The 25,059-nt window shown below is 51.8% G+C and overlaps 1 protein-coding gene across 1 annotated transcript in view; it reads left to right on the forward strand.

Annotated features, from left to right (window-relative positions):
* The first annotated feature begins 217 nt into the window (after positions 1-217).
* TRAPPC12 (trafficking protein particle complex subunit 12) overlaps positions 218-25,059 on the forward strand; it is a 70,509-nt gene continuing 45,667 nt past the window's right edge. The window contains exons 1-4 of the mRNA XM_077750936.1: positions 218-333; positions 5,351-6,542; positions 14,666-14,782; positions 24,578-24,691. Of these exons, the coding sequence (XP_077607062.1) occupies positions 5,355-6,542; positions 14,666-14,782; positions 24,578-24,691 (1,419 nt within the window). The 5' untranslated portion in view covers positions 218-333; positions 5,351-5,354. The remainder of the gene's footprint in view (positions 334-5,350; positions 6,543-14,665; positions 14,783-24,577; positions 24,692-25,059) is intronic.

Genomic DNA, 25,059 nt, shown 5'->3' on the forward strand with positions numbered 1-25,059 from the left:
CCTCCGGCCCAGGTTTCCCTGTAACCTGAGTATCAGACTTATTTCCCTCCCCAACCCGAGGGATGTGTCAATTATCACCGCCCAGTCCCCGCCCACCTGACCGTCACGGCGCGCAAGCTCCACCCACCGCAGCACCAACCGGAAACGCGCGGAGCAGCCGGCTCCCGCACTGAGCATGCGCGGAATCAGACCGACCGCCCAGAGCGCGCAGGCGCAAAAGCCGGAGAAGGTGCCGGCTCGAGTCCCTCCTTCCGGTCTTCTTCCACCTTCTCCTCCGGACTCTGGTCACCGCCGTCCGTGACCGTGTCTCCAACCCCAGTGGGCGGGTGGCAGGTGAGACTCAGGGCCCGGGCTGTGGGGAGGGGGCTCGGGTCGTCCCCAGCCGCAGCCCCGCCGGCCTGACCCCGGCCCCTCGCTGGCTTGTCCCCTGGCTGCTCCTCCCGCGGGGAGAGGGCGTCCCTTCTGTGCCTCCCTGGGGAGCTCCTCTCCGGGGATTCGTCCCCTGGAGCCTTCTCCCGCGGGGCTCCTCCTAAGGGACCCCCGGGGGTGCCCTCCCCGGGGGCTCCTCCTTGGGGGTCTCCCTCAGCAGCTCGGCCCCGCCCCGAGCAAGCCCCTCTGGTATCTCTTCTTGGCGGGCGTGCTGTTTGTGGACAGCCGTGACCTGCCCACCCAGACTCGGTGCTGCGCGGGTAAAACGCGGCGGTTTGTGCGAAAGCACAGACGCCGCAGTGAATGTTGCGTGTGATTACACAGCCTGATCCCTTCCAGTGCAACGTTCGGGGCCGAACTGACCGATAGAGTCTGTGCGCTGTGTAGACTGACAGCGTTGGTTTTAAAAGAAACACGGGGCTCACAGACAGCTTCTAAACGTGTCGGTTTTCCTCACGCTTGGACCAGTGACACTGGGACCTACAGTGTCTACCTTTTTATGGTCGTTGGAAGATCGGGTGTCCTTGTATCCAAATACTTTACCCCTGGCTTTTCGTGGGTTCAGGAGATGGTACCGAGTGACAGCTCAGGAACCGGCCCGCTGTGGTGGGAGGGGAGGCAGGGGGAGCGCAAATGGGACACTTAAGTGGCGGCACCTTTCCCTGCGTCCTCACATCCTGTGGCTCCTGACGGGATCTTCAGGCGTCCAGGACCCTGTGTTAGCAGTGTGCCGCCTCACTAAAATTGCAGCTACTGTGCTTGTGTGTGTGGTTCACTGCGGCCTGAAAGTGCCTGTGCACCAGCCACTGTTCGTCCCTCATCACCCCGGTGCACAGTCCCAGAAACCAGGCCTGAGAGGTGAAGTTACCCCTCAGAGGGCACTGAGCAGTGAAGCTGGCACTCAAGCAGGTCGTCAGAGCTTGCGCCCAGTGCTCTTCCGGATTCACCCCTGCTGCTCTGGATCATGGTCTGTCCCAGCAACCGAACCGGGAGAGCAGAGGCAGGGAAACCTGGGTAGAGGTCCTGCAGCAGCAAGCGCTGGCAGTGTGACTTTGGCCAAATCCCTTGGTTTTTCTCTGCTGAGTAATGGACGTAATAGCAGTACTTTATAAGTTGGTCCTGAGCGTTAAATAGGACAGTACATGTTGGTGCGCTGGTGGCTCAGGTAAGCAGCCCTACTCTTGATTTCCACTGAGGTCATGGTCCCAGGGTTGTGGGATCGAGCCCCGATTTGGGCTCTGAGCTGAGCACAGAGCCTGTTTGGGATTCTCTCTCTCCCTCTCTCTGCCCCTCGCCTGCTTGCTCTCTCTCTCTCAGAATAAATATTAAAAAAAATAAGATCATAAATGTAAAATGTTTGATGTATTGTGGGTTCTTTACATGGGGCCTTTGAAAGTCTATGCTAATTAGATTTCCACTAAATGGCATGTGTTTTCATGGAAATAGGGTTTACACTATTGCAATCTGGTAAAAAGAAAAAAAACAACAACTTGGAATTCCAACATCATGTCCATAATCTGCACTATTGTGGTTTTAATTGTTTTTAATGAAACTTTTCAGTTCTCAAATAATTACGTAAAGTTAGCACTTAAAGAGAAATAATGAGGGGCGTCTGGGTGGCTTAGTCGGTTAAGCGTCCAACTTTCGCTTAGGTCTTGATCTCGCGGTTCATGGGTTCGAGCCCCACATCGGGCTCTGTGCTGACTGCCAGCTCAGAGCCTGGAGCCTTTTTCAGAGTCTGTGACTCCCTCTCTCTCTGACCCTCCCCTGCTCACGCTGTCTCTCTCTCTCTCCTAGAAATAAATAAAACATTAAAAAAAAAATTTTTAATTAAAAAAAAAAAAGAGAAATCATGAGGCATTAATTAAGGGCCTTGTGCAAAGCACTCACCTGAACAGAAAGTCCACTTTCTTTGCTACCATGTTGATGCTAACATAAGCTAAAATGTCTATGGTTTAATAAAAATTATTAAGCCAATAATAGAAGTGATTATAGTACACACAAACCACAAACAGATACATGTGCTTTTCTAGTTTTTCGTTATGGAATGTAATGACTACACGTAATATTCATGAAGATACACAGAGATCACGTACACACCGGCCCGGTCTTCTGCCCTCAGCATACGAAATGCACGGTTGTCGATGGCTTTCTCCCGTGTCCCTCCCTGACCAGACTTTCCCTTGCCACCAGCCCCAGCCCCCTCTCCAGATGAATTGGGTATTAGCATCACCTTGCTCTTGCACTTGTATTCCTAAAACAATATATTGTTTAATTTACATGGTTTTGAACTTTATACAGAAAATCATACTGCTTTTTCTACTCCTTTGTGCTAAATTAGATTTGTGAGGTTCAAACAATGGTGCGTTAAATCTAGCAGGCTCGTTCATTTTACATTTAGTGTTCCGTTTTCAACATGCTATCTATTGTGCCTATGGGCAGTGCTGGTGTCCAATTTTTTTTTCATCTTTGGAAGGGGGGGTCAGGTATTTTGCTTGGATTTGCTGTTTATAAGCATTCATGGTCATAGCTGCTGGTACCCTGCATGGGAACCCCTCTGTGATACATAGGTCGTAGAAGCACTTCCTGTCTTCACCGGGACTCCTGAGAGTGAAAAGAGGTACTCAGTGGAATTTAAGAAACAAAGCAGGTGAACATACAGGAGGAGGGGGAGAGAGACAGAGAGAGGGAACCAAACCATAAGAGACTCTCAGCGATAGGGCACACACTGAGGGTCCATAGAAGGAGGTGGGTGGGGGGTGGACTAGATGAGTGAAGGGGATTAAGGAGGGCACTTGTCACGTTGAGCACTGGGTGTTATATGTGAGTGATGAATCACTAAATTCTGTTCCTGAAAACAAAAAATAGGTACTTAATTTTACAGTAATCATGGGCGTGAAGTGGGAGCGTCCTGGAAAAATGAAGATGTATGGCTATTGAGTCACCAGATACATGCTTGTGAAATGTGTATCCTTTTCAGCCTGTTCAAATTTTTGCCTATTTTTCTGTTGGGTTGTTTATTGTCTGATTGAGTTCCAGGAATTTTTTATCTATTCTTGATGGTAATTAAGAAATCTGACCGTACCAGGTGTAGGTGAATGTGTGAAACAAGATTTTCACACTGCTACCATGCGTGTAAGTTGGTACAAGCACACTTAGGAAGCCAATTTGGCATTTTCTAGGAAGGAAGAAGAGATGTCTTGTGACCAACATACGTGTAATGTTTATTTTACTTTAGAGAGAGAGTATAAGCAGGGGAGGGGGCAAAGGGAGAGAGAGAGACGGAATCTTAAGCAGGCTTCATGCTCAGCACAGAGCCCAACGTGGGGCACTATCCCACGACCCTGGGGTCATGACCTGAGCTGATACCAGGAGTCAGATGTTCAAACAGCTGAGCCACCCAGGCGCCCCACGCATAATGTTTGACAACAAGAAGAAATTTGCGTATGTGCACCAGGTGACATGTTCAAGAATGTTCATAATGGCACTGTTTGTAGTATCCGAAACTGAAAGACACCTCAGATACCCGTCACCACGGGAGCACATTTCAGCTCTAACTGGCCCTGGTTTCTCACTAGTGGCACAGTGTCGAGCAAGCTGCCTGAACTCTGCAGGCATCAGCCGCCTCACCTGCCTGATGGAGAAGGTCTCAGGGTGGTTCTGAGGGTCCAGGAAGAACGTACACGCACAAGTCTTAAGTCAGTGCTGAGGGCCTGGTGTGCACTGGTAACTGGTCTGGTTTGCGGCCGTCGGCTCCAGCCGTCAGCGTGCCTCAGTGAGTGTGCCTGTGTCTTGGCATGAGTTTTCTGGCTCACACTCGATTCAGGGGGATGAGGAGAGATTATCACAGGTTGGAAGAGGGCATCTTCAAATGAATCTTAAAGAAGAAGTCAGGTTTAAAAGGCTGGAGACCTCAGCCCCGTTAGGATGGCCAGTGTCAGACAAAGATTAGCAGGTGTCGTCAAGGATGTGGAGGAAACAAAACCCTTGTGCTCTGTTGCACAGAATGTAAAATGGTGCAACCACTTTGTTGGTTGCTCAAAAAAATTGAAAGTCGAATTGTCATAAGATTCAGCAATCCTGCTACTGAGTGTGTATACCCAAAAGAATTGAAAGCAGGGACTCAGAGATGTTTGTACACACACATTCCTACCCACAGTCACAGTAGCCGGAGTGTGGAAGCTACCCACATGTTTATCAGTGGATGAGTAGATAAACAAAATGTGGTGTCTGGACACAATGGGGTGTTATTCAGCCTTAAATAAAAAAGGGATTCCTGCACACTGCCGCCTCGGCGAACCTTGAGGACATTATGCTGTGTGAAATAAGCCAGTCACAAAAGGACAAATACCATGGCTTCCCTCTTAAATGAAGTGCGTAGAGTAATGAAGCTTATGGCGTCGTAAAGTAGAAGCCAGTTATCCGGGCTGGCAGGGGGTGCGGGGAGGGCCCTGGGGAATTAGTGTCTAATGGGACTTTGTTTCAGTTTTGCAAGATGACAGGAGATGGATGGTGGTGATGGCTGCGCACTGAATGCACTTAATGCCACTTAAATATTAACTCAAAAATGGTTAAGATGGCATGTGTCTTTTAACCGTGATCGATCAATTGATCAGTTGATAGATAGCTGGATAAATATTTTCTAATAGCCTTCACTTTTTGGAGCAGCTGGAGGTTTAGTGGCTTCCGTGTACACTGTGCCTCCCGTGGACAGTACTGTGTTACTGGTAGTGCATTGCACTGACACATCATTATGCTGCAGAGTCCATAGTTCACATTAGGGCTCGGTCTTGCATTGTGCATTCCGTGGGTTTGAGCAAATGTATGATGTCCCGTAGCCACCATTTGTTTTTGAGTTTAAATCAGCTCAGTAATAACAGAGAAAGCTGATGAGGTTGGTTCATTTCTGTCTTGGCTTCAGGACCATGGAGAACGCTAACGGTGCAGGCGGGAGTGCGCCTGAGGACTCTGGTGCTGCCGAGGAGCGAGCCGGGAGCACCACTCCGCAGGGAGAACAGGGTCAGCTCCTTTATCATGAGGAGACCATCGACCTCGGTGGAGACGAGTTTGGGTCTGAAGAGAACGAGACTGTATCGGAAGATTCTAATAACTTTGTGGATAAGCTTAATGAGCACATGATGGAAAGCGTCCTCATTTCTGACTCTCCAAACAACAGCGAAGACGACGCAGCCGAGCTGGGCTGTTTGCAGGGTGTCGTGGAGCCTGCAGACGGTCACGCTGATCCCACACCGGAAAGTCTGCTGGAGGAAGGAGCAGCCGACACCCTGAGCAGTAACACTGGAAGTGACAGGGACACTGGGGACCGTGCACCTAAAGGCGGCTCCGATTCCACCCCCGACCCGGAGCTCGAAGAAGTAAAAGGTGCACCCGCCTTGGGAGAGGAGGGTGCCGAGGACCTGGGCCCGGAGAGTCAGGGGCACAGCCCGCCTTCCAGACAGTCCCCTCGGAAGGAGGAGCCCGTGCCCGTATGCACCATTTTCAGCCAGTCGCTCCCTGCCCACTCCCAGCCGCCCCTGCTGCTGCGGGACGGCTTCCAGTCCCAGATGGTGAAGTCTCCTAGCTGCAGCGGTGCCAGCGACGCAGTGGCCAAGACCCCTCCCCAGGCAGTCCAGCCAAGCCCCAGCCTCAGTAAATTTTTTGGAGACCCCACCGGCACTAATTCCTTGGCCTCGGACTTCTTTGATTCCTTCACCACCTCCACTTTCATCTCTGTCAGTAACCCCAACGCGGGCTCTTCCGTTCCAGAAAAACGGTCTTCACTCTCCACCCCGGTGGGAGAGAGATCCCCGGGTTCTGCTGAGCCTTCTCCCTCCGCAGGGATTGAGAAGTCAGAATCGGGTGTTTCCCCGGCTTCCCTAGAAATTCCTCAGTCCCCAAAACCATTTTCCCAGATCCAGGCCGTGTTCGCAGGGAGCGAGGACCCGTTTGCCACCGCCCTGAGCATGAGCGAGATGGATCGCAGAAGTGACGCCTGGCTTCCCGGGGAGGGGACCCGGGACATCCTGATTTCTGTGGCAGCCCAGCAGTACAGCACGGTGTTCGTGGACAAGGAGAGCCTCACCATGCCAGGCCTCAAGTTCGACAACGTCCAGGTAGGTGCGGGGCGCCTCGCGAAGCGCTTCCCCGGAAGCAGGTCCTTCCGGGTCCACATCCGGCTCCCATCCTTCTCGTTCTGTTTTCCCTGGGTTCTCCCTCATGCCCCATTCATGTGTGTGTGTATGTGTGTGCGCACGCGTGCACGTGTGTATACACACACATATAAATACCTTCAAGGACTGAAAAGTCCACCTTTTTCAGCAATTTCTAAAATTCTCATTTTGAGAGTCTGTTATGTCACTAGTTAATTTGGAACCATGTTTGCTTCCCTAATAAATTGTGTTTAAGGCACTAATCCGAGTCTTGGAAGTGAATGCCAGCAAGGTAGAGAGTTACATCAGAATTCTCTGAAATGGCTGTGAGCCTTGTGTGATCACGTTATTTGTAACATTTAAGCTTCAGTAAATAAGCCCCCATTCCTTTGTTTTTTTGTTTACCAAATAACATGCTTTATGTAGAAAGAGTTTTTATACATTTCATTAAGAAAAATATGAATGGCCCCACAGAATAACAAATTACAAAAATGTATGAATGTTCTGTAGAATAAACCGTAACATAGAAAAGTTTAATCTAGGGGCGCCTGGGTGGCTTAGTCGGTTGAGCGTCCGACTTTCGCTTAGGTCATGCTCTAGCGGTTCGTGGGTTCGAGCCCCGCGTCGGGCTCTGTGCTGACTGCCAGCTCAGAGCCTGGAGCCTGTTTCAGAGTCTGACTCCCTCTCTCTCTGACCCTCCCCTGCTCACGCTGTCTCTCTCTCTCTCTCCTAGAAACAAATTTAAAAAAAAAATTTAAAAAAAAGTTTAATCTAGAAATCAAAGACAGTAAGATTTTTTCCATTTTCCATTATCTTACTTATTTTTAATGTTTATCTTAAGAGAGAAAGGGAGTGTGAGGAGGGGCAGAGAAAGGGAGGAAGGAGGGAGGGAGGCAAAGACTCCCAGGCAGCCTCCACACTGTCAGCGCAGAGCCCAGTGCAGGGCTCGAACTCATGAGCTGTGAGATCCTGACCTGAGCCGAAATCAAGGGTTGGACGCTTAACTGACTGGCCACCCAGGTGCCCCTCCATTTCCTGCCACCTCATTAGGCGTTTCATTCACAAGTGTCCTGTGCTTGACACAGTGTGGGGAATAGCCTGTCATGAGCAGCCCTGCCGGGAGCAGAAATTGGTACAAACTTTCTTAAAGTTTGTAAATCAGCATCCAAATGTGTACATTATTTGATCCAGAAATCCCACTCTTAGGAATTATTTTTATAATATAGGAAATACCGTTCCTGGCATACAAATACCCAGCTTTGGGGACGTCCGTTGGAGTGTGGTTTATTATTGCAAAGCATCTGAAACAGTCTAAAAGCCCTTTATCAGAGGCCGGTCGAGTACATTTGCCCCATCTTTATAGCGGAATGTTTATGTAGGTATTAAAAATAACGGGGGCGCCTGGGTGGCTTAGTCGGTTAAGCGTCCGACTTTCACTCGGGTCATGATCTCGCGGTTCGTGGGTTTGGGCCCCGCGTCGGGCTCTGTGCTGACTGCCAGCTCAGAGCCTGGAGCCTGTTTCAGTCTGTGACTCCCTCTCTCTCTGACCCTCCCCTGCTAACGCTGTCTCTCTCTCTCTCTCTCTCTCTCTCTCTCCCCCCTAGAAATAAATAAAACATTTAAAAAAAATAAATAAAAATAAAAATAATGGTGCAGGGGCACCTGGGGAGCTCAGTCGGTTGAGTATCTGTCTGATACTTGATTTTGGTTCGGGTCACGATTTCTCAGTTTGTGAGATGGAGCCCTCGGTCGGGATCTGCACTGACAGCGTGGGGCCGGCTTGCGATTCTCTCTCCCTGCCCCTCCCCCATGTGTGCGGGGGCACTCTCCCAAAATAAATAAGTAAACTTTAAAAATAAATAAATAAAATGAAAATAGAAATGATGAGAAGCAGAATTTTTAATGAGGCTTATATTTATTAAATTTGAAAGTCTAGTTACGAGATGACCTGAAGCGTGCACAGTGTGGTAAAAATGTTCACACACGACACACTCCACACACGTGACACAACACACATGTAACACATGACACATATGACACACGGTGAAGCACGTGATGCACATGTAACATAGCATGTGACACAAGACACAACATGATACACGACACGTGACACGCACGTGGCACACACAACACACATGCGACACACAGACAACACTCGCTGGTTCAGTCAGCTCGCTGGCGGGCGGTTCCGCGCATTGAGCAGACCACAGGGGGGATCATCAGGGGCTGCACGCCCGTGCGTGGGGGGCACCGCCCCGGCCAGGCTGCCAGCCTCCGGCCCCGCACACATCTGTCCCCCCGGAGCTGGAGGAGGGACCGGCGGTCTCCCGCGGCCCCGCCGCACACCCGTGGCTGGGTCGGAAAGCCCAGCGTGTGGAGTGAGTGTCGTGGCCTTGCTAAACCTCGGTGAGCGTTGGTGCACCGCTGAGCCCAGGACGAGTGCCCTGCTGGGGACCTGGCGCCCTTAGTTATTCTCTAGGGACCTAGAAAAGTGAGCTCACCAGCCTTGGACAGTTTGCATGTCAGTCTTGACAGCATATCAGGCACCAAACACACATTTATTGTGCGCGTACTGTTTACCGGGTGGTGTCTGAGGCGTCCTGTCCCCCCTGTCCGGCGGAGTATACTGAGCATACACTTACCTTTGCAGGATCTTTCTGGTGATTTCCACCATGGACTCTGAGTTCAGGGATGCTTGGCAGTGTGGGATTTGATCGACGGCTTCACGCGGTCCTTCCCCGCGGTGGGGGCGTTAGTGCTCTGCTCCGCGTCTCCTCCCTGCCCCCTCCTGGGCTCTCCGTGCTCTGCTGCTCCATTCCTGTGACCTCCGCGGGTCTGGCCTTCCAGCCCTTCCTTCCCAAACCATCTGTGGTTTGCAGTTTGCTTCCCCCACTGATTGTAACTCAGGGGGGAAATCTAAGGTTGCCATGGAAACGACGTCGCGCCCAGAGGTTGGAGGGCATTTGGGAAATGTGTCGTGCTGCTTTGCTTTGGTTCGCACGAGGTCTGGGGTGAACACGTGACATTTCACGGATGGGGCCGCGCGCGCCAAACAAGGGGCAGGCTGATTAGCGTCAGACTCATTCCTTTTTTTTTTAATCTTTTTTTTTTTTAAATGTTTTATTTATTTCTGAGAGAGAGAGAGAGACAGCGTGAGCAGGGGAGGGTCAGAGACAGAGGAAGACACAGAATCTGAAACAGGCTCCAGGCTCTGAGCTGTCAGCACAGAGCCCGACGCGGGGCTCGAACCCACGAACCGCGAGATCATGACCTGAGCCAAAGTCGGACGCTTAACCGACTGAGCCACCCAGGTGCCCCAAGCGTCAGACTCATTCCAGAAGCGCTGACGCCCCATGCTGGCTTCACTGGGGCTGAGTCACATGAGATCCTGGCGCAGGTCCTCCACCCCCACCCCCGCTTGGAAACCCCTGTTACTTCCGTCCCCAATTCGACGCTGCTAACCGTGCAGTATAGTACCCGGGATGTCCCTCGAGTCAGCAGGGACTCGAGACGCCCCCCACACACACATGGGCAAGACGCAAGCGGCCAAGCAGGAGGCAGCGATTCTTTTCATTCCCTGCAGGGCCCTCAGTAACGTCTTGCAGTTCACAGTGGCTGTTTTGGGAGCCTCGTGGCAAAATGAAGTTTGAACCAAGAGTAGTTCCCAAAATCCCTCTGACCCTCCCACGTAACGAATGCGCTAGATGTGTGTTCCCTTGTATACCATCCTGCAAAGAACCTTTCATTCCCAAAACAAAAGGAAAACCATATGGTTAACCTTGAACGAACGGGCTGTGTTTATTTGCCAGAGGACTTTAGACTGGTTTTTTAGTAACTTTCTGTGCACACCAGGCTTTTAAAACCATTTCTCGGATTTGCCTGTTAATAAGCTGCTCCTTCGTCACTGTTACTTTGCAGACCTGTTCGTTCACAATCAGCTTTCTCAAACACTCGTGTTTGACTGTTTTCCAAACTGTTCACCTGTCGGTACCTAATTAACAATTACCTTCCTGTGGGATAAAACTTGAGAAGATTTTGAATGTGTTTCTTTACGAAGTCACGTCCACAGCAGTCTGCGCTAAGTTCGCGGCTTAACGGCAAGTGTGCGTCACGCCCTCCCGCCAGAGCCGCGTCAGAAGGAGGACAGGCTCTTTCGGCTCGTCGTGGTCATCCATAGGTCTCTGCTGGGTCTTGTTTTAATTCTTTCTTTAACATTTATTTATTTTAGAGAGAGACACAGAATGCGAGTGGGGGAGGGGCAGAGAGAGGGAGACACAGAGTCTGAAGCAGCTCCAGGCTCCGAGCTGTCAGCACAGAGCCCGACGGGGGCTCGGACTCACGAACCGTGAGATCATGACCTGAGCCGAAGTCGGCCGCTTAACCAGCGGAGCCGGCCAGGCGTCCCGTGGCCTCTGTTAAAGAAGTGAAAGGGCAGTTTGTGGGGAAAGAGCTCAGAACGAGTAAGGGTTGGGAGTATTGTTTGCACGGTGCCTGCTCGCTAAGAGGGGACGGAGCAGAGGGAGGACAAAGCAGGAGCAGCAGCGGGTCCGTGGCTAGGGGAGTANGATTCGACAGGAGTCCCCTCGGGGAAACCCGCACGGTCTGCATGAAACCCCCTTCCCGCGGCCGCTTTCAGTCCTGTGTCAGGAACCTCCCGGAAGCCAAAGGCGCGCCTGCTCCTGGAGCTCTGCCAGCTTCAGATTAGTCTCAGCTTCGGTTGTTTCGTCCTCATGTGCGTTTCTAAAGGTGGGGTTTTTTCTGGATGCGCAGTATGTTTACAGCGTAAAGCTCAAGGTTGACAGATTCTCTTTTCCGTCCAGCACTTCAGAGATGCCCTCCCATCGTGCTCTGGACGCGACGTCCATCATAAGTCTTGTCTCGGGGGCGCCTGGTGGCTGAAACAGTCCCTTTTTCACATCAGGACAGTCCGGCCCCAGTGGCTGGGGGACGGGCAGAAGCCAAGGTCACTCAGCCGCTTTCGTCCCCACGCTCACAGACGGGCCTCCCCCGGGCTCCTGACCCACGTCTGCTTAACTGGGCCGAGGCGCGTGCGCGTGGAAGACCTGGAGGGGCCGGGCCACGCCATCCGGTGAGCGGGCCAGGCTGCCTCCCCGGGGAGCGTCTGCCCCATTCCGCCCCGTAGGGCCTCCCTGGGAACGAGGGCTGGCTTGGCTTTCGTCTTACGGCTTTGTGGAAACCGGTCACGCGTGTGACGCACAGCTCCCTGGTTTTCAGCTTCCGGAGGGTCGTGCGGCCCCACCACCACCAGTTCTCGCGACGCTTGTGTCTGCCAGAGGCCCAGACGCTTCCCTCCCGCTCTCTTCCCGTGTGCCCCGCCCCGGCCCCACGCAAGCGCCCATCTCTGTCTCGCCGACCCTCTCTGCTTCCGGCTTGTACGCACGGGCCCCCAGCACCCGGTCCTTCGTGCCACGTCAGCCTTCTTAGGATGACACCGTCGGGAGCCCAGCCCGCGCACACGCGTCAGCACCTCGTTGCTCTGTATCGTCAAGTAGCCGTGTTCGTGCCGGTCCACGTCGTGCGTGCCCATCCCCCCTCGTGGGCATTGGATTTGTGTCCACTTTTTGGCCTTTATGAACACGGCCGCTCATACGCACCCGAGAGCGGGTTTTTGTGTGGACACGTTTCCTTTCCTCTTGGGTGCGAACCTCGTACCCAGGAGCAGCCTGCCTCGGCCCCATGGCAGCTCTGCAGGTCACGGTGTGACGAGCGTCCCGCCCCACTCTCCCCTGCCACGGTCCCTCCCCACTCTCCCCTGCCGCGGCCCCTCCCCACCCTGCCCTGCCGCGGTCCCTCCCCACTCTCCCCTGCCCTAGCACGTGAAGCACCTCACCTCACTCCCTGAAGGCAGAGAACCATAAAGCTGCTACTTGGTCTTCGCCCCCGTGTACGTAGGAGGGGTGGCTGCGCTCCTGGGGCCTGGAGCAGACACATGACACCGCCACACACTGTGGTAGGAGGAGTGGTTCTGTGCCGGGGCCATGACCAGACACGTGACCTGGAGGCCCCACCAAGGCCACCCTCCCCCTTTATCAGCGGAAGGGCAGCCGCAGGCCCCTGCACACATCGCCCACATGGTGGTGCTTTTGACGTGTCCCCATTGGGACGGTAATGAAAGATTGCGCTCGCGTGCGTACACCAAGGGCAGGGAGAGAACAGTAGGAAGGGACCTGGGCAGTCGTGGGGCCCGCACGCTGCACACTCACCTCCTTCCGCCCTCAGTCCCCGTGCGCTCTCGGCTCTGCGTCCTCCCCTGCACGTCAGCGTCAGCCTGCGCCGAGACGGAGAGGTTTTAGTCTCGTTCTGCACCCCCCGCCCCCCAGGCTGGAATTCTCCGTGGTCGTTCCTGCCATTGCTGGTCCTTCCCCTCCTGGCCTGGCCAAGCCGCCATCTCCGTGGCCCCTCCCCCCTCCGCCTTCCCTCCCTGTTTTTAAAATTTATTTTTTTATCTAGGAGTAACTGCCGCATACTAGTTCCAGGTGTGTAACATGAGTCTGTGTTTCTCTATATCGCAGAATGATCCCAGTAGGTCTGGTTAACATCCCTCACCTCCCACGTTCACAGAATAGTTTTTCTTGAGATGAGGACCTTGCCAGTATGCACCGCTGTATCAGGCATTCCGGCTCCGTGTGCTGCGTTAATCCAGTGCCCTGTTTGTGTGGGGAGGAAAGTTTCTAGCACCTGACCACCTGCCCCAGGTGACCCCCCTCGCCCCGCCTCTGGCGACCACCAGCATGCTCTCTGTGTCTAGGAGCTGCTCTGCTGCTTTGGTTTTTGTGTTTCTGTGATTCCACGTGGAAGTGATCACGAGCATACAGGATCTGTCCTCTTCCGCCTGACTTCCTTCGTTTAGCATAATGCCCTCAGGGCCCTTCCATGTGGAAACACATGTCAAGATTTCCTTCTTATGGCCGAGAACTGTTCCACTGTGTGGGTAAGCCCCCTCCCCTTCCCCGTTCATCCGTGCACGGACACGTGGGTTGTTGCCACGTCTTCCTTCCAGGAAATAACACCACTGTGAACGTGGGGGTGCAGCCGTCTTTTTTTTAAGCAGGTGTGTATTTTATTTTTTAATGTTTACTTTTGAGAGAGAAAGCACAAGCAGGGGAGGGGCAGAGAGAAAGAGAGCAAGGGAGGGTGGGGAGAAAGAAAGGTAGAGAATCTCAAGCAGGCTCCACACTGACCGCGCAGAGCCCAGTGCAGGGCTCAAACTCACAAACCTGGGATCGTGACCTGAGCCCAAGTCAGAACCTCCACCAGCTCTGCCAACCCAGGCGCCCCTCAGACATCTTCTCAAGTTGGTGATTTTGTTCCTCTGGATGAATACCCAGAAGTGGAGTTGCCAGAGCGAAGGGGGGCTGTGTCTGTAACTCTCGGGAGACCCACACTGTTTCCCGCAGCGGCTGTGGCATCCCAGGTCCCAGCAGCCGTGCAGAGGCTCCCTCTGTCCATGTCCTCGCCACCACATCACACACTTCGGGCTCCACCTTCACCCCTCCCTGCCCTGTCTGAGGGGCGCCTCACCTAGGGCACCGTGGGGCCCTTTTCTGGCAGACAGTGCCCGCCTGGGCACCGGGGACCTGGCTGAATGGCTGCTCGAGGACCTGCAGGCAGGGGACCCTCCTCGCTTCTTTGGGCTCAGGCTGCACTTAGCACTGGAGGGAAGGGGCGTCCAGCCACGAATGACGTCTCTCAGGTCCCAGAGCCTTTCCCAGAGACCCAGGCAGACCGGCACGTTGCCGATGCCAGCCCCCTCCGCACAGACCCAGCCCTTTGTCCCCAGCAACGCCACGTGACACTCGGGGGCCCCCTGGTGCGGCACGTCTCCGGCAGCCTGCCTCGGGGGGTGGATTGACCGCTGCTTCTCTGGAAGAGCAGGTCCGAACACACACTACACTACCGGCGGGGATGCTTCGGCGGGTGGGTGACTGCAGTTTACTGCACCGCAGCCACGTTTCACCGCCATATACCGTGGAGAAAAAAGAAATCTCGTTTAGTTACGGGCTCTGGTTAGCTGCATTTAATTAACGTTTTATTGTCTTGACACATTTTTCTTCCGTTCCTTCAAGGGGGATGCAGTTAAAGACCTGATGCTTCGCTTCCTGGGCGAGAGAGCTGCCGCAAAGAGGCAGGTCTTAAACGCTGAGTCCGTGGAACAGACTTTTGTCGGGTTGAAGCAGCTCATCGTAAGTAATGATGTGTTTGATTTCAGTATTGTTTTTTATAAGGGTTGCCTGCCTTCCTTCATAATGTTTTCCTTAGAGTTAATTACTCCAGAGGCATTACCTAAAGCCCTTGCACGTAAGTAAGATTTTGTTGAATTGCGTAAAAGCTCTGTGCAGCCAAAAGCATCCTACAAACATACTTTTAATTTTAGGGCCAATTAGTTAAAAAGCTATTATCTTAAATGATCAAATTACTTGAAGCAGCATATACTTTGATTAAATACGCTTCATCAAATATAATAACTAGAGATAAATAATTCTGTGCCATTTTTTTAAATAGTCTATTTTCTCCACTTGGCATCAAAGGTTTATTATTGAATGGGTGGGCTCGCCACAAACGCAGACAAAAGTCTTTGTCCCATAACAGGCGTAAACTCGTGCAACGAGCAGGTTAGAGACGTAGTCCCAGACAGTAACAGGAAAACAGTAACAGGGATCCAGTAGTAGTAGGTAACTGCACCGCAGGCGTTTCAGCGTGGATGGGTAGATGCTCCTGGGGCCTTTGAACCCCCAGAGATGGTGTGCCCCCACAATTTCCTATCTCTCCCGCATCTTTTGTCACGTGTACAGATGTATGTGTCCTCTGAATGGTAAATAAAAATTACTGGTTTGGGTGGTCAGCAGGTATTTTACATAATAAAGCAGTTAAAGTTTAATTTCTTAGTAAATGTAAATCAAGGGCCTCATTGGGTTTCTTTTACTGGAGTGGTTCTGGAATTATTCCTATACTAAGAAGCTTTGGGAAGGAAAGATGTGGAGACTCTGTTTTGGAGAAGGAGGGGAAACAGCTTTAAACACCCGCACCCTTCATCATCTGTTAATGAAGTCACAGGTCTTCACGGGTGAGACTTGGGGAATGAAGAGGCTCTTGCGTTGTTGGGTTATTGTCCCGACCTTTGTCTGGCCTTGACGCAGCCACTGTAGGACACCGTCATGAGCGATAGGCCGCACTGGGAGCGGCACTTGGCAATGACCAGTTTTTGTGTTACTTAAGTAAACTTCTACTCCACATACAGGGCTCAAACTCATGACTCTGAGATCAACAGTCACACGTTCTCCCAGCTGAGCCAGCCGGGCACCCCTGTAACGATCAGTTTAAAAAGCATACACAAAACCACACAGTCACCATAACTGATTTGTTTCACAGGTAATCTTTTTACCTGTTGTGATTGTTTCTGCTGTTATTGAATACATACTGTAGTTTAGGGTTTTTTTCATACACTGAAAATATTTAAAGCCAGCAGAGATTTTATTATAGTCCTAACAAGGAGACCTGTTTAAGGTGGAAAATGTATTTATATTTTTATTTTTTAATTTTTATTTATTTCTAGGAGAGAGAGAGAGAGACAGCGTGAACAGGGGAGGGTCAGAGAGTGAGGGAGACACAGACTCTGAAACAGGATCCAGGCTCTGAGCTGGCAGCACAGAGCCCGACGCGGGGCTCGAACCCACGAACCGCGAGATCATGACCTAAGCGAAAGTCGGACGCTTAACCGACTAAGCCACCCAGGCGCCCCTGGAAAATGTATTTATAAAAAAATTATTTCTTCCCCCCCCAAAAAAATATATTTTAAGGGGGGGGTTTGCTGGTGTGCCTCAGTTGGTTCAGCGTCTGACTCTTGATTTCGGCTCAGGTCATGATCTCAGAGTCATGGGATCAAGGCCCGTGTTAGCCTCCATGCCAAATGCAGAGCCTGCTTGGGATTCTTCTTCTCCTTCTCTCTCTCCCTCCCTAAAAACAGTTTTTTTTAAATACTTTTAAAAAATCATTACCTCGCCCTGGTATTTTAATTCTGTCCTAAAATAATTTCTCTTGTCATCAAGACTAGGAAGGAGTTTCAAAATGTATTTTCCTAAGTAACGTCCGTGTCTTCTGAGAGTGTGATTTACAGGGAAGGAATGTCACACCTGTGGAGAAGGACATTTTCATCCTGGTGATGGCATCACATGTGAGGCAATGATTCCTTTCGAGTCATAGATGGGAAAGCTGTGTATAGACTGTTAGTAACTTGAGTAACTTTTATTGGACTATCTTTCTCATCTTTTAGAAGTCATTGAATTCCCGTGTTCAGTTTTTCAAAAAGAGTATATCTTATTTCCTAGTGTGAAAAAAAAGTAACATTTATTTAAATTTAAATCTTTTTCATATCAAACTGACCTTATTATCAGAGTTCCACGCGTCATTTACAGTAATTATGAGATTGTTGTAAGATTTTTGCTACCGAGCTTGAAGTTTTACAGGGTATGTTTTAAATTGTAATTATAAAAATAATTTCCTCACCAAACACTCTTGACATCTAATAACGAAAATGGAGGAGGATCGCCAGGAAGGGTTCTAGAAGGTGGAAAGGAATAAGATGAAAATAGCCAGAAGCACTCTGAGAAAATACAAAATTATAATTTCAAACAGCAGGCAGCGTGTCATCCTGAGCCGTGGCTCACAGGTGCTGAGATGAGGTCCCTGTATTTGGGAGGAAGGAAGGGAGCACCCGCATCAGGATCAGCACTGTGCTGGGTCGTCCTGGCTGCTCCTTCGAAGAGTCATCTTCATCGCCTCCCTCAGACGTCCTGGGGCTCGTGGTCAGGCTGCCCAGAGCTGTGCAGGACACTGGAAGGAGACCAGGCACAGGCCAGCTCCGCTCAGTCCCCGTCACCTCTCGGGCCAGTCCAGCTAAAGGCCATGCCCTCTCGAGGCCGGAAGAAGTAACCTCCCCTCCCCCTGTGTGCACACACACTTGGCATCGTGAACAGGGATGTGTCCCCAGGCCTTGTGCTTGGAGCCTTGTGCAGGGACAGACACTGGAGGAGAGTGACCCTGGAAGGGAACGTGGACCTCCCGCGGCAGCAGGTGGGGGCCCCCGGCGGGCCGGAAAAGGACTCGAGCTGTGCGCTCAGGACATGGGGGGGGCGCCTCTGGGATGGGGGGGCCACCAAGCCCACCCTTGTGTGGAAGGAGCCATGTTGGGGAAAGGAGGAGCGAGTCGGTGATGGTGCACAGTTAGTGGGGTGTTCAAGTGGGAAGAATCACAAAGATCTGTATTTCTTAGCACACGCAAAATAAATTCCAAATGAATTGAAACAGAATCTGTTGAATTCCAGAATATTGAGGAGACTCCTAATGATGCAGGATAGAAAAGCATTTCTTGGGGCGCCTGGGTGGCTTAGTCGGTTAAGCGTCTGACTTTCGCTTAGGTCATGATCTCGCGGTTCATGGGTTNTGGGTAAATCCGACTACTTTAAAACTACTGTACAACAGAAACACCATAAACAGTATTAAAAATTGAGCCACAGGGGCGCCTGGGTGGCTCAGTCCGTTAAGCATCCTACTTCGGCTCAGGTCATGATCTCATAGTTCATGGGTTCGAGCCCCGCGTCAGGCTCTGTGCTGACAGCTAGCTCAGAGCCTGGAGCCTGTTTCAGATTCTGTGTCTCCTTCTCTCTCTGACCCTCCCCTGCTCACACTGTCTCTCTCCCTCGCAGAAATAAATAAAAAACATTAAAAAAAAATTAAAAAATCAATAAATAAAAATAAAAAGTGAGCCACAGAATGAGAGAAGATGCTTGAAATACACGTTAAGACCTTCCTCCAATGACTAAGAAATGAAAAGAGCCCAGTAGAAAAACGGGCAAATGACAGGAAGAGGTGGTTCGCCGAAAGCAGCCAGCCCGTAAACTTGGGGAAAGTGCGCATCCTGGGGAATCGTGGAAGCGTGAATCAGGCAAGAGGGCCGCACATCTCACCCACCGACGGGGCGGCACCGGGCGTCCTCGGGGGGCGGCCGGAGCGCCTGGCACAGCAGCTTGACGGAGCTGGTAAAATCCACGCAACCCCACCTCTGATTCTGTACTTGAGACAGACTCTTGCCCCCATGCTGAACAGGACACATTCAAGAATGTTTTTTGCTCTGTTGTTTGAATTGGCCCAGAATGTTAGTGAAAACCTTACTATCGAATAATAAAAAGTTTTCACGCAGTTACATCCTTTGCAACAGCTGAAGGTCACGCAGGAGCACCAGCTCGCAGGTGCAGGAGAACCCCCAAAGCAGCGTGCGGCACGGAGCGCAAAGCGTGAGGCCTGCCTGTAACGGGCCAGCTTGTGTTAACGCCGGAGGCCCAGGCGGTGATCCGAGCCACAACGCCCCTCATCCCACGGTCCGGGAGAGCCCTGAAAACCTGCTTCTCTTTGGCCACAGGATCTGACCTGACCAGGCTCATTTGGCACCAGCCGTGGACTCTACCCACAGCCATCCCCAACACTCCCCTCCCTGCACCCCTGCTTTCCCGCTTGCCCTTCGCAGGGGAGGTGGCCGGAGCCGGCCAGGGCAAGGGAGGGCGTCCAGGGGGCGGCCTCCAGTGGGCTCAGCTGGCCTGCGGGCCCGTCCCCTCCCACTTGGGCGTCCGTGTGTTGCCTGGCCCTGGTGCGCCTCTGTCCCTTCGTGGGTGTCCTGGCCTCGCCCGCGCCTGTGCAGATGGCCCCTCGTCCAGCTCTCCAGGAGCCTCTGGGAACCGTCAGGAACCTCCCGTCGCCGCCGGGCTCCCGGTGGGTAAGACAGTTACGCTCTTTGTTGATCCCACTTGCTGCAAACAGAAGTATTCCTGTCTGGAAATCTTTTTGAAATATCAAAGTAAACTTGAAGTGTAGACAAAGAAATATTTTGTATTCTCTTATCAGGAAAAAAGATATTTGGGGAAATGTGAATTGTAAATGGTAAACTTGTCTCACAACGTCTTTGTGTTCTCTCCTGTTTTGCTTCCTTTTAAGTTGTAATATGAGGAAAATCCTCATTGTTCTGTTTTCTCTACTAGCTTGTGTGACTCTCAAACCAGAAGATAATGCCCATCTTAGTCTTTAAAGGAGCCATGCTGAGTCACCACTGGTCCCGAATCGAGGTGACCCCATGCTGCTGGACAAGTTGTGGGTCCACACTGGGCCTTGTCTTTCCCCAGGCTCCTTGTTCTCAAACCGGCCGCCAAGAAGGTGGCGGAGAGGCACCCCAGCCGCCCCCCATGGCTGTTTTGTTTTGAATTGTCTTGAGGAATTACGTCATTCTGATCCCTGGAAAATGTGCTGTCAGGCTGGTGTACGGTCGTTTGAATGTTAGTACACGTCATCTGACCATCGATGTTCATGAGAAAATGGCCTCGCCTGGTAATGACCCACTTAGGAGCCACAAGCGCCCTGTACAGCTCCCACGTTCAGTCACCTGCAGGACAGTAACTTTGGGGGAAATCCTGATAGCATTTCTGCTTGCTGTTTTCAGTCAGGAAAGGAGCCACTTTTGAAAAGATTTCCATTTATGGGGCGCTGGGCACCTCAGTCGGCAAAGCATCCGACTGCATTTCAGCTCAGGTCATGACTTCCGGGCCCCGTGCTGGGCCCCAGCCTGTCATTGTGGGGGCTGCTCGGGATTCTCTGTCTCCCCCCGCCATGCACTCACTCGCTCTTGCTCTCTCTGTCCCAAAATAAATAAACTTTAAAAGCTTTCCACTTACTAAAAAATGAATAATGAAGATGATAGGTTTTGGCTTCATTTTTAATAATGGTGACCCAGTTTGGGATAGAGAAAACACATCTTAGTATATGAAATCAGAGAAGAGCTAAAGGCTTTTTATACGGTACATTTTATTATTTTAATCATTTATAGAGCACTTTATATTCACAGCGTGCTTGCAACTAATTTTATTACACGTTTAAATGTTTTGTTGGCAGTGGGTATCTGTACATGGTGGAGTCTTTACGGGTAATGAGTCTTTGTTTCAAAAATATTTAAATATCCATGATCAGACGTTCTTGTTTATGTGTCTTTGCACCCACCCGGATTGTGTGTGTGTTTGAGGTCTGTCAATAGATCACAAGGGGCTCACGGGGCGTGGGGGGTACAGACAGTGTCAGGAGGCTCCTTATCTACTCCAGCAAAACCCTTTTCCCCAGGAAGATACCTCACTCCTCACGCATTAGCTGAGCTTCATAACTTATACCTCCATACCTGAATTTTTAAGTATGATTTCAACACGCATTGATTTTGTTCCTGCATAAAGCAGGGTTCTGGGTAATAGATGGGGTGAGCATGTCCCCTCTGCGTGGGACAGGGAGAGGAGTACCGTTTCTAGACGGCCACGACCTCACGGCCTCATAGCCTCGTCTGCGAGTAAACTTCTGTTCCCTCCTTTCACAACAGCATGGTCTTTTTTTTTTTTTTAATGTTTATTTATTTTTGAGAGCGAGACAGAGCGAAAGGGGGTAAGGGCAGAGAGGGAGACACAGAATCTGAAACAGGCTCCAGGCTCCGAGCTGTCAGCACAGGGCTCGAACCCATGAACCATAAGGTCAGACCTGAGCTAAAGTCACATGCTCAACCGACTGAGTCCCAAACAGCATGTTCTTAATTCAGAAAAAGTGAGGAGAAATGATACCATGGTCAGTTAACATTTTAGTATCTGAGTGTGTGTGTGTCTGTAGTAGGTTTGCGTGAGGAATGTTAATACCTATGTAGGTATATTTATTATACAAAATGTTATGTTCTACTTTTTTATATTTTAGTATCTTCTAATTAATATTTCTTTAGCATTGTCCAATATTGAAAGGTCTTTATGAATATTTCTTATTGCATAATCTGACACTATTATAAATAACCTTGGGATAGACCCTCTTGTAGAGAAATCTTTGCTGCATGTGATTATTTCCTGAAGATAAATGGTGGGAGGAGAATTAGGTCACCGTATGGGCAGTTTGTTTTTGTAATGTTTATTTTGAGAGAGAAAGTGTGAGCAGGGGAGGGGCAGAGAGAGAGAGGGAGAGAGAGAATCCCAAGCAGGCTCCACGCTGTCAGCAGAGCCCGATGTACAACTTAAACTCATGAACCGTGAGATCGTGACCTGGGCCTAAATCATGAGTCAGACGCTCAGCTGACTGAGCCCCCAGGCGCCCCAGAGAATGAACAGTTTGGGGGCTCTTGATAACACGTGGAAGAGTGTCGCAGCGTACACTTACCGACATTGTGCACACGGCTTTGCCTCACTGTCTCCTTGTCTGTCCTGACTCGTATCTTCTTCAAAAACCGTTTTTTCTCATTTCTTAGGCCAACAACGGCATCACTGCTTTTTTTTCTTTTTTCTTTTTTCTTTTTTTCTTTTTGGCTAATGAAAATCTACCACTAATAAGTTATAATTTACATCTCTTTCATTATAAGTGTAGCTTTTTGTACTGCTGTGACACGTGTGTGCGCGGACAGCTGACGGGGGCAGGGGGGAGGGACAGCAGCTCCGGTGCCCTCACAGGCAGACCCCACCCTCATTTCCGCCTACCGGGTGGCCGGCTGCGGTGACAAGGGAGTGACTGAAGCTCGCCGGCCTGAGGTCACGCAGGTGGTAGTGCTGAACGGTGTCCACCTGCTTCTCTTCTCTGCCAAGCCCTACCCTCACTTGGTGACTGTGGGGCCACGTGGATGGCCTGGCTGGGCCACGGAGCCTGCCGGAGAAGTGCCACATCCAAGCCTGGTGTGCACAGTGACCCTCCGTGTGATGGCCCGGCCACCCCCTCCTCCCCTGCACCCTCCGCCTGCAGACCTGCACCAGCAGGCACGCCTCTCTTCCAAGCCTCAGACCCTCACGGCGGCTGCTTGTTTTCCTCTTCTGCTCGAATGTCTCAAAGGCCCTCAAACTCAACATCGTCGGAACCAAATTTTGGATTCTCAGCTCTGATCCTTTCCAGCCTTCCTGTCTCCGCGTACCGCGCATGTGCCCTAGGCCGCATGTCAGGCTCTCAGATCCATCCTACAGCCCCCCTCCCCGCGCTCCCACGTCAGATCAGCACTCGGCCTCATCCCTCGGCCTCGTCCGCACACCCATACTGGTACGAGCCACCTGCAGCCGTGCTTCTCAGGCTTGGGAGGATGGGCGTTTCCTTGTAGCTTTTCAACCCTTAGCAGACTGAATCTTACCCCTTTGTTTTTCATTTTAGAGAGAGTATGAGCAGGGGAGAAGAGAGGGGCAGAGGGGGAGAGAGAGAGAAACAGAGAGAATTCCAAGCAGGCTCCATGCTCCGCACAGAGCCCCACACCGGGCTCCATCCTGTGACCCTGAGATCATGACCTGAGCCAAAGTCAAGAGTCAGATGCTCAACCTACTAAACCACTAGGCGCCCCCCCCGACCGAAGCTTCTGTAAAATTTAGTCTAAACTAATAATATGAAAAACATGTACCGAGTGCAAGCCCCTTTTTGTTATTGAGCGCGACAAGAAATATTCTGTTTAGTTGTTGAAAGAGTTTCTGTTCCTTGGACTTTCTCCCTGGGGACCAGCCGTAAGGGGGACATTGTGTATGGTCTCCCTGGTGGTCACAATGGCCAGGCCTGGGGTGGCACCTGGGAGTGTCATAGGCTCCGAGGCTTCTCAGTCTCTGGGGCAGACACTCCCACTCCGCTGTGACCACACCTCCTTCGTGGGACCCCAGAACCATCCTGGGACAATATGGATCGAGTGCGGAGTCTGGGTCCCAGAACTGCATGCAGACGGACCGCGTGTGGGAGGCTGGTCCCGGAATGGTCCCAGGGGGGCGGGGCAGGGAGCTGCTCCAGTATGTGTACGCTAATGATGTAATCACATCATCCCCATGTGCTCAGCGCCTTTCTGTTGTCCACATATGCTCCGGAAGCACCTGGACCTCTCGGGGCCTGAGGCCTTCCTCTCTGACACCCCCATCCTTACCCGCCTGCGCTCTCACTGGCTGTGTGCCCGCCATCAGGACCTACTGCCGTGTCTCACACACTGTCTCTTCTGAGGCCCCTCTGAGGTCCTTCCCACAGCGCCCCCGCCTGGAGGGTCCTACCCCTCCCTGACCCCGCTCTTCCTCCTTCACATCTGGCTCCAGTAGCTTTCCATTCCCTGACATTAAGTCCGGCCACCTGGTGACTTGCGCCCCGGCATCTGCTTCATAAAGCACTTTGAGGATGTACAAAATCACTTCAGTAATCCTTGAAAGAACATTTTGTTTATCTGCCTTCCTTGCTAGGCCCTGAGCCAAGGGCACGCGAGACTGCGCTCAGCCAGCACTTTCCCCCAGGGCCTGATACAGTCTGTGCCGTCCGTCGGCCACATACGCACCCGGGTGCGTCTGCCACGTCCAAAGGTGGTTAGTGCCTGTCGTGCGGAGGAGATAGGTAGCGAGCGTCCACATTTTGCTTCTTAAAGTGCTGGAACGTTCTGTCTGATAACGTTTTCCCAGTGTTTGCCTGGTAGCCCTCCAGCCTCAACTGCGTCAGGGTGAAAAGACAAACGTCCGTGTCAGCTACCGTCTTTCACATCAATAAACAGAATTACATTTAGCTTATGAAACCACTTATTTTACAGACACACAAAGATCTTACGGATATAAATATATCCGGCACATAGCCTAAAGTTGAATTACTGACTTTAAATTTATGAAAATTACACAATGAAGTTTTCTTGTGGAAAAAGGAAGGCACTCTTCTAGATGGGGGGTGGGGGAGGGGCCACCTCCAACGAGAATCGTCTGGCCTACATCCTGTCAGCTGTTAAATGGTAAAGCTTTCAGGGTTTGCTCATCTAAGGCTGCGTCTCATGCTTGGTGTCCTCCTTGCCTAGTGACGCACGCAGCGTGACAAACGGCGTCGTGCTCGGTCCCTGCCGCTGTCTGGCCTCTCTGTCCTCAGCGGTGGTGGCGGGAGCTGCGTGAAGCACAGCAGGTGCCACGTGTCCGAGCGGCTGTGGTTTTGGTCACGTGTCCCGTGTCTTACAGAGCTGCAAGAACTGGAGAGCGGCGGTCGACCTGTGCGGGCGCCTCCTCGCCGCCCACGGCCAAGGTTACGGCAAGAGCGGGCTGCCCACCAGCCATACGGCCGACTCGCTGCAGGTACAGTTGTGGTGTGGGGACACAGGAGGGGCCCGCCCTTTCATGCCAGTAAGAACAACATGAGACGAAAATGGATGTCCTTAGCCCAGATTTCATGTCGAATGAGTGTGTCCCGGCCTTCCTTTCCAGTGGCGCAGACGTGAGCTCAGCTCCTGTGTCTGCACCCGGAGCCTCCGGCCGCTCAGCTCACCACGCACCCGCGTCCACGGTCCTTTCTGACGTGTGCGTCTCCTGTGCTGACCCATTGCCCTTCACCGCCCTCCCCAGACGCGGCCCTGTCCACACGCTCCTCCCCACGCCCATGCCGACAACACTGTCCGACTAAGACGAGTAGACGGAATCATTTATATCATTTTCATCAAGCTCAA

This window comes from Crocuta crocuta, unplaced genomic scaffold (assembly GCF_008692635.1).
Source record: "Crocuta crocuta isolate KB4526 unplaced genomic scaffold, BGI_CrCroc_1.0 scaffold129, whole genome shotgun sequence".
NCBI lineage: Eukaryota > Metazoa > Chordata > Mammalia > Carnivora > Hyaenidae > Crocuta > Crocuta crocuta.